Genomic DNA, 10,000 nt, shown 5'->3' with positions numbered 1-10,000 from the left:
CAAAATTCTATCATATAACTTGCATTTATAAAATCACGCATGAAACTTACTGTGTTTAGTGAACTCTAACTCAGTACCTGCGCAGCGTCAAGTGTTGCCGCAGCCTCTGCACATTTGAGCTGCACTGGCAAAGGACAACAAACCTCATAAATTCTGGCAATATTGAGCTTCAACTGATTCTTTTTCTGATAATTAATTGTGGTAATTTTTTTTTTGTTTCTCATAGCTTTACAGTTTTTATTTCTTATTCCAACTAGTCACAGTGTAAAAAGTGTGATTTGTTGCTGTTTTCCATAGCAAATTATATAAGTGTAAATATTAGGAATTGTTCACAAAGTGACTGCAACCCTCAGAGCCACTCCTGGGAATCCAAGACATCACCTTATGAACCAATAACCTCCCTAACATAAGGGCTTTTCCTCAGACCTCACTCACTCACTGCATTTCCCTACAGTCCCCAGACCCTTAACCAGTTGCTGTAGATCTACTCTCTGCGCAGCATTTGTCCTGACTTATTTTCTTCATTTCTGACGGAAAGGAAGTGTGTGTGTGTGTGTGTGTGTGTGTGTGTGTGTGTGTGTGTGTGTGTGTGTGTGTGTGTGTGTGTGTGTGTGTGTGTGTGTGTGTGTGTGTGTGTGTGTGTGTAAAGAAAAATGTACCCAATTTACTGTTCATTTTTTTCCCTAAATATTTGTTCAGGAGTAGTAGAAAGGAAATATTATGAAGAGAAATATATTTCATGTTATTTTCCTTTAGTGTTTGCTTTTCTTCTGTTTCCCCTCATAGAAAGGAGATACAAAAATACATGAAGATTAAATGTATTTAATTCTTCTTCTTTTGGGAATATTATTACAGTTTTCCTTCTTCCTGGAAAACTAAGGATTTTTGTAAGAAACATGAAGATGAATTAAATTTTCTCTTGGATCATCATCATCATCATCATCATCATCATCATCATCATCATCATCATCATTGTTATTATTGTTGTTATTGTTAATGTTACTGTCATTCCTTCAGAAAAACAGGAAAGATGGGAGAGAAGAGAGTAGTACCCGGACCTCTTAAAAAGGCACTAGAATGGGACGTGAAAATGACGGACAAGGCAGTGAAGATGTTCGACCAGAAATATGGGCCACTGAGCAAGTACAATGGTATCTTCAAAGGACTTGAGGTACGCATGTGTGTTTTTCCTTTTTGCCACTTTTTTATCTTTTTCTTTCTTTCTTTCTTTCATTTTCTTTAATTACAACTACTTATTATTATTGGTATTATTGTTTTTATTTTTGTTGTTGCTGTTGTTGTTGTTGCCCTACTCTGTCTGGATGAAAATTCTAGTTGGCAGCTTCTGAGCTAAGCCCTGCCTCTTTACCTTAATTCCTTGCATTTTCTCTTCCCCCCTCTCTCTCTCTCTCTCTCTCTCTCTCTCTCTCTCTCTCTCTCTCTCTCTCTCTCTCTCTCTCTCTCTCTCTCTCTCTCTCTCTCTCCCTCTCCCCCTCCCCCTCCCCCTCCCCCTCCCCCTCCCCCTCCCCCTCCCCCTCCCCCCCTCCCTCCCTCCCTCCCTCCCTCTCTCTCTCTCTCTCTCTCTCTCTCTCTCTCTCTCTCTCTCTCTCTCTCTCTCTCTCTCTCTCTCCTTGGTTTAATTTTCAGTTATTTTTCTATAATTGTTATTTTGGGAAAGTACACTTACTTAATTAAACACCATAAAATATTGCACAGATTGATCTGGTCATCACATTTAGCCAACAAAAGTGCACTAGTACAAAAGTGCATATAGCTAGATACATTATTATTTGTGTAATTTACGAATGTAGAAAAGGTATGAATGAGAAGGAATATCTCCACAATACAAGAGATGTATATCACCTGTTTCAATTATATATATAGATATAATCGAAACGGTCAAATACATCTCTTGTATTGTGAAGATATTAATTAAAACCAAACTTTACCTCTTTTATTCATGATAACAAAGAGTTCTTTACCATTAACAGTTATCAGGATCATCATCATCCTTTTGTATCTCCCATTGTATCCAACAAAATTATTTTGAATTTATTTACTTCAATTCATATATTTTTCAATGGCATAAACACAATTTTTTAAATTATAAATGCTATCAATATCAATGCTGTTATTATTTTTATAGACATTATTATTATTATAATGTTATATAAACATTACAGATAGTAATTTAAGTTAAGAGAGAATATTTCCAAAAATCCAGGAAAAGGATAAACGTAGTATAGTACTAGTAATCGTTTCTTTGGTGACCAAGTACTTGTGGAGCCATCTGTGTGTAAATACAGTTAACAAACTAAACTCACACTGGGTATGGTATGTACAGACATCCCATCATCTGCAGCATTAGTTAAGTTTGAAGCAAATCATCAACTCAGGACATTAATATTATAATTAAAAAAGGGAGGGTGGGAGTAAAAAATGTATATATTTATACATTTTTTTTTTCTTCTTTTGTCATTAGGCTTTATGATTTGTTTTTCAATTGTCTGATTTCCTCTTTTTCCAGATATCCTGCCACGGTATCCCTTGGTTAATAGTAACTGCCACATTTATTTTCCTTCTGGATGGTTCTCCATTTCGCAATCTCATGGTCAACATTTTCCTTGGTAAGAGGTTCCTCAGTCACTTCTTTTATGTTTTTTTTGTGTTGGAATTTTGTTTGAAATGTTATGTGTTTGTCATTTACTAATGTTTATTTTTGTTTTTTCGATCAGAGATGTTCAGTTACATATATGCATTCTCTTTCTTTCTCCTCTCTCTCTCTCTCTCTCTCTCTCTCTCTCTCTCTCTCTCTCTCTCTCTCTCTCTCTCTCTCTTCTTTCTTCTTTCTTCTCTCTCTCTCTCTCTCTCTCTCTCTCTCTCTCTCTCTCTCTCTCTCTCTCTCTCTCTCTCTCTCTCTCTCTCTCTCTCTCTCTCTCTCTCTCTCTCTCTCTCTCTCTCTCTCTCTCTCTCTCTCTCTCTCTCTCTCATACACACACACACACACACACACATATTTTGTTTTTTTTTAATTTTTTGTTCTTTTTTATTTCTTCCTAACAGTTCTTATTTTTTACTTCACTGCTATTATTATTATTATTGTTATTGTTATTATTATTATTATTATTATTATTATTATTATTATTATTGTTATTATTATTATTTGCCTGTATTATTATTATGATTATTTGCTTATGTCATTTTTACAATTATTTGCTTATATTATTATTATTATTTACATCATTATTATTATTATTATGATGGTTCTTGTTGCTGATGTTGTTGTTTACATTTACATGTACAGGTAAAAATTATGATTGCTTAATGGTAATTTACATGGACAGTCAAATCAGATTATTAAACTTCAGGTAAGCAGCATATTATTATGAAGCATTATTTTTGTGGCCTATACTTAGGTTAACTTATTTATTTCAGTTCTCATCTTCGATATCATTGTCGTGGCTGTGATCAAGGCCATTGCCCGACGGCGACGGCCAGTGAGAAACCAAAACGATGAGATGATAGGTTCTTTCTCGGTGGACAAATTCTCTTTCCCATCGGGACATTGTACAAGAGCAGTCATGCTAAGCCTTCTCTTGCCCTTGAAGGTAAGTCAGAATATTTTCTTTACAGTTAATCATTGTTTCATAATTCATTAGTGTAAGCATTGTAGACTTGGCAGTTGATTAACCCATGAAGACTGCAATGCCAATGCCTATCCTTGCCCATAGTTTCAGACAGTCCTAATTTTTTTGGCTTTTAGCAAGGGTCGATTTATCCTTTAATTGTTCACTTGTAGTCACCAGAAAATTTATGTCAAATCATTCCAGAGTATCGGGACATCCATCAGAATAAAGTTCCCCCCATTTGGGAAGAGTGGAAAAAATTATGAAAATGCGAGAATAAAATAAATGAAGAGGCTTAATTCCCTGTTCTCCTCATGTGGAGCCTCCGGGCTAGTACAGTGGTAACGTGTCGGCCTCTCATCCGAGGGGTCGGCGGTTCGCGCCCCGCCCAGGCACGAGAAGTTGCAATTGTCGCCTGGAGGTTACTGCTGTGACTGGGCACCACGGCGGGTAAGGACTAAGACGAGTCAGCACCAGCTGACACACGTTAGCGAGTCGGCATTAGTCGACACAGGCCGGGCTCCCCTCATTGGCATAGCCCGGGCGAAGCTCAGCTTCGCATATCGAACTTATCCTTATCCTTATCCTCATGTGGGAAGAAAGTTGCCAAACTAAACTAAAGATACCAATTTACCATAACAATTTACCACTACATTCCATTTGCATCGAGGCAGCTTGGACTTTAGGAAGTAATCATTTGGCACTAGAGATATTTAACCTGTTTTATACAGTGACACCAGTTTAGGCATCATGAAGCGCCAGTGGAATATATGCCAATGTTGGTGTCATGACTATCTTATTTTAGTTGATGCTGAGTGATCAATGTATTCTGTTCTGGATCAATTTTTTAGATTCCATATATTGCCTACCCAAAATGAGAAACTATCATTGGCAGAGTCTACATGACTGTTTCCCCCTTTGTGGTCCTACCCTTGTGTTCCATATCCCCCTATCCTTTACTTCACTCCCTACCTCTCCACCAGGTATAGGAGACAGAGAATACCTTAGTTTACCATGAAATGAACTTGAGGCATCATCAAATCTTTTCTTTCAACTTTCTCTCTCTCTCTGTGTGTGTGTGTGTGTGTGTGTGTGTGTGTGTGTGTGTGTGTGTGTGTGTGTGTGTGTGTGTGTGTGTGTGTGTGTGTGTGTGTGTGTATACGTACGTACGTAAGTTTAAATGAACGAGAGAAGAAGAAACTGTATTAAATAACACATTCAGGATAACACATTCAAATTTACCGCTCGCGGGCGAGTGCCCCGTACACGAGCAATGTGCATCTTTGGTTTACTAGGGCTTGATCATCAACGAATCAGTTACTAGGCCTACATGATCTCACATGTTTACCCTATTCCTTGAATTCTCAAGAAAAAAGGGGGTCTCTGTTTTTGTTATTAATATTATGATTTTTGTTATTACCATTACTATTATCATTATCATAACATGGTTTACATTAATGAATGTTACAAGAGTAGAACATTTTCTTTCTGAAAACCAGAACAAGATCAATAATTTAATAATTGCAATATTTCCTATGAAATGAGAATTGTTATCATTCTTACACTTACTCCTGTAACAGAAATCCCACATGATGCAGTACATATATATAATATGTGGGTATCATGAGATTTTGCAACTGGGAAGCTAGCTAGAATAAAACCAGTTCTCTCTGGAATATCTTCATGGGTGACAACCAGCAAACAGAGGCTGAAGGCCTTTAAGGACAAGGTGTTGTCTCATTGTCCTAGGTGTTGAGCAGCACCTTATAGGAGGAGGAGGAGGAAGAAGAAGCTAGTTTGCTTCTATTTATACTTTGTCTTCCCTCACCAGCTCTGTCAGCTGTGCAAATTAAATGAGAGCGAAGAATCTTGTCACACAAGTTATTATTAAGGGAAATCACCCTGCAGGTTTTCACCTACCACCTTGGGACTATTTTTACACATTATCACTATTACTCACTTCCTGTGTATATATTCATACAAATAAATGAAACTCTCTCAATATATAGCATAAATATCTTATTTTTCCCATCCTGTTATATGATAACATTTTCATGGACATGGCACACAAACAATAAAGAATTTCAATATCTCAGAGATGTTCATTTGAGTTTTAAATTAAGCTGTACACTAACAAGGGAGGCTGATAGGTACTACAAGCACTATAATGAATCCTGTGTCAGGGTACGCACAGAGTCAGCTGCTTGAGGGAAAAGTTAGAAAAGCAGAATTATAAACCTACTATTTTCAGTGCTGAACTGTGTTCATGTTGACAAATGTAGAAAAGCTATGAATGAGAATGAATAACTTCACAGTGCAAAAGATGTATAAGTAATTCTTTAGGTAATGAGGCTAAGAAGACACTGTAAGTCTACTTTTGAGGGTCTGTTTCTCCTCAATGACTTCAGCCAGGGCCAAACAAAAGCATCACTGTCTAGTACGCATAGCTTGGAGCAGGCTAGACTGCACATATTGTGGGTTATAGTTAATGGCATGGACAGTCAGTCAAAAGTGTATTCCAGGTAAAATATAACTAGAACCCCCAATACCAAACATGATTCCCTTGTATCATCTTACAACCTTCAGAGGGATTAACATCCTTGATTCCCATGTAGAATGAAATACATACAAGCAAAAATATAGTAATTCAAAATGGAAAATAAAAATTATAAATGTACATGAACGGTAAATGTCAGTGATCCTGCTCTTACATAATAGGGATACATGTATGCTTCACCTTAAAATATTTCCTTTAGTCCACTACATTATTTTGGGAAATATGGTAGGGTTCTTTTTATGTCTTTGGATGTGGAATTAGTAATGATAATTAGCTGTAAATTATACACTGTTTCTATCATCAGCAGGAAGAATTGTATGTACACGTGTTTGTTTGAACTTTAATGCAGTGGACATTGAATAGCAAAACATTTTTTCTTAATTTTAGTAAAAAGGAAATTATTTTACCTAATTATATAACTAAACCAAGTACGAAAATGTGAATACTTTATTATTGCTTTACAAGAGCTTCATAAATTTCTCTGAACTCAACAGAAGCCAATTTCTGTCTCTTCCAGTATGACCTGTTCTTCTGGTTCTCTCCTGTCCTGGCGGGATGGGGAGCAGCAGTGTCCATCTCTCGTGTCCTGCTCCACCGACACCACATCCTGGATGTCATTGGAGGAACCTTCATAGGTATCCTGCAAGCCTTCCTCTACAGCTTGACATGGCTCTCTGACGAGTCTGCACAGGGCCTTGTCAACTTCTTCCTCGACGAGACCCAAGTCGGAGCAAGTTACGATGTATAGGGAACTATTATGTTCCTTGGTTGGCTTGCATATAAGTATATATATTCAGGGATTTTATGACAGTGTGATGTGTATTGTTATATATCTGTTTATGAAGTGTTTCTACTAAAGTGATTTTTTTTTTTTTTTTTTTTTTAGGTAAATACTTAGAACAGATGGTTTGGCTTTACATAACTAAATACTCTTTGGATTTGTCACTTTGCAATGATGCATATAAAACCAAAGTAGTGATGCTATAGGATATTAGTCATGAAATAGGATTTTCCTAATTATAACAAAGTGGGTGCCCATATAGTTCCTTCATAGTTCATGGATGCATCATGACAATATGTGATAATGGAAATGTTAATGATAATAATATTGTTTATAAAAAATATTTTAATGTCTTCATGCATTTTAATGATAGTAAACAGGCAGTAAAAAAAATTTACACACACACACACACACACACACACACACACACACACACACACACACACACACACACACACACACACACACACACACATTCACATATATATTATTCACACATATACAGGTTTTTAAAAATTTATCATGTTCATTAAATAAAAATCTACGGGAATACAAAAATGCTGTTTTGGTTCTAATATTTAAATAAAGTAGCAGAAGTGCTGTTTTGTTTTGAATCCATTTTTAAAATACATTTGGGAAATGCTGTTTAATTATATGACTTACTTTAGCCAAAAATATTTTATACAAAAAAATGTATTCATGAATACATGGGTTCATGATACTGTATTGGTATTTTGGGTTGTAAAGGTGTAAATCCTTGCCATTATTTCAGAATAAAAAACAGATAAACTATACTACATATACAAATCCTATGGTTCATAATAATTGTAAAGATTCTGTTGAGATAAAGGGAATAAAAATTTACATTTCTTTATTGATGTTTGGCACTCAGAGTTTATGTTGCCATGTGTTTAATTATTACTAGAGGATTTTTGAAAAAAATTATAGTTATAGAAGGTTTGGCATTAAAGTGTTGTCGATAGTTTACACTATCTTTGTACTTCAAATTCATTATGTCCAAAATGTGATATTTAGCTGAAGTTTATGGCAAATACAGAAAATCATTGTGAGAAGACTTTGGGTTTGACTGAATTGTAAGTACACAAGCATAATTGTGTTCTATTTAATCATATATAATTGTCTGAGGAATATGTATATTTTTCAACAAACCTATTTATATTTACTTTGCAGTGAGTGGTGAACCTTTAATGATAGTATTCTATTTTATCAAAACCGACATTTTCTTCATAACAAATAAAATCACTGGCCCCAAAGTTGATTAGTTATGTTACTTGATTATCCTGTAGCAATAAACACCAATTTATTTATTATTATTATTATTATTATTCTTCTTCTTCTTCTTCTTCTTCTTCTTCTTCTTCTTCTTCTTCTTCTTCTTCTTCTTCTTCTTCTTCTTCTTCTTCTTCTTCTTCTTCTTCTTCTTCTTCTTCTTCTTCTTCTTCTTCTTCTTCTTCTTCTTCTTCTTCTTCTTCTTCTTCTTCTTCTTCTTCTTCTTCTTCTTCTTCTTCTTCTTCTTCTTCTTCTTCTTCTTCTTCTTCTTCTTCTTCTTCTTCTTCTTCTTCTTCTTCTTCTTCTTCTTCTTCTTCTTCTTCTTCTTCTTCTTCTTCTTCTTCTTCTTCTTCTTCTTCTTCTTCTTCTTCTTCTTCTTCTTCTTCTTCTTCTTCTTCTTCTTCTTCTTCTTCCCTTTTTTTATCAGTCTAAGAATTACCAAACTGTGCTCAAGACACAAAGAAAACAGAAACTTCAAGTTCCGTATTTAGCATCACCATTCTGTCATCCAAAAAGTCAAGTTCATCTTTCCCTTGAAATAAGTAGTCATGTCGGGAGGGAGGGAGAGGCCCATTCTGTCTTTGTATTGGCTCTCATTTAAGGGACCCTGAGCTGTTTGGTTTGTCAACCCGCTAAGTGTTTTGGTATCACTGTTGCTTGGTATCACAGCCTGTTTTTGCATCTACCATGTTTCCTTAGCATATCTATGAAAAATATCAGTCTTAAAAGCATGTTAGGTGGTTTATGTCCCTACCTGAATCATTATCACACTAAATGCATAATGAGATGATGCCATAGTGTAAGCCACAAAAAATGGTGTATGAGAATTTCAGTACATTCTTGTAAATATTGTAATTACATGAAAATTATAAGGAGCTGAGCAGTTTCCTTTACAACAGAGGAAATTAACATTTCAGGGAAAAATATGACAGATTGGCTCAAGTATAGCAATCATAATCATACAACAAAATTAGATAAGTAGAAAAAAAAACAAAAAAACATGGGAATGACAGACTTGTTGGGTTTCATTGCTGTTACTTGTACAAATCATAACATATAACACTAAATATATAACATTAAATGAACAGAAGTTTTCCATCGTTTCTTGAAAAGTGCCAAAATATCAATATTTTGAACAATTTGTGACAACCTATTAAAGAGTTTTGGTGCGCACCTTGTTCAGTACTGTGTCTAAGCTCCTTCATGGTATTTACTTGGGAATCTCTTAGGACTGTGTACATACTCTGGTTTTTCAGATTTCAAAGTTTGAAAGAGAAGGCAAATCTTATAGACGATTCTTGCCTTAACAGGTAACCAATGTAAATCAATGAGCACTGGAGTTATTCTCTCCCATGGAGGTAGCCTTTGGATTAATCTTACTGTTATATACATTATATGGTGCACTTAATTTAACTGATATTTTGGCAAGCCTTTACAGAGGCAGGCAGTTGCAGCAATCCAACTCACGGACGACATGGTTGAGAAAAAGCATTTTAATAATTTTTTCACTCAAATATTTTCTCACTAAAGCAATATTCCTCAAATGATTCCCAGTGACTTTCGCTATACGATTAATCAGAATATTGATAGAACTCTGATTGATAGAACGACTGCCACTCAGTTTTACACCTCAATCCTTCACTTCCATCCTCACACCTATCTACCATTCACTTGTAAACTCCATTTTAGTTGCTATAAAATGTACTTTACCATCACGTAATCAGAATTTAAAACCATTTTCTTCTT

The 10,000-nt window shown here is 35.4% G+C and overlaps 1 protein-coding gene across 3 annotated transcripts in view; it reads left to right on the top strand.

Annotated features, from left to right (window-relative positions):
* LOC125037606 (polyisoprenoid diphosphate/phosphate phosphohydrolase PLPP6-like) overlaps positions 1-7,445 on the top strand; it is an 8,286-nt gene extending 841 nt beyond the window's left edge. For all 3 annotated transcript variants that reach the window (XM_047630805.1, XM_047630806.1, XM_047630807.1), the window contains exons 2-5: positions 1,018-1,171; positions 2,528-2,627; positions 3,436-3,608; positions 6,701-7,445. In XM_047630805.1, coding sequence (XP_047486761.1) covers positions 1,031-1,171; positions 2,528-2,627; positions 3,436-3,608; positions 6,701-6,931 — 645 coding nt within the window. In that variant the 5' untranslated portion in view covers positions 1,018-1,030 and the 3' untranslated portion in view covers positions 6,932-7,445. The remainder of the gene's footprint in view (positions 1-1,017; positions 1,172-2,527; positions 2,628-3,435; positions 3,609-6,700) is intronic.
* Positions 7,446-10,000: the final 2,555 nt, after the last annotated feature.

Source organism: Penaeus chinensis, chromosome 23 (genome assembly GCF_019202785.1).
Source record: "Penaeus chinensis breed Huanghai No. 1 chromosome 23, ASM1920278v2, whole genome shotgun sequence".
Classification (NCBI taxonomy): Eukaryota; Metazoa; Arthropoda; class Malacostraca; order Decapoda; family Penaeidae; genus Penaeus; species Penaeus chinensis.
Note: the sequence above shows the minus strand (reverse complement) of the source record. Positions and strands in the feature narration are given on the sequence as shown.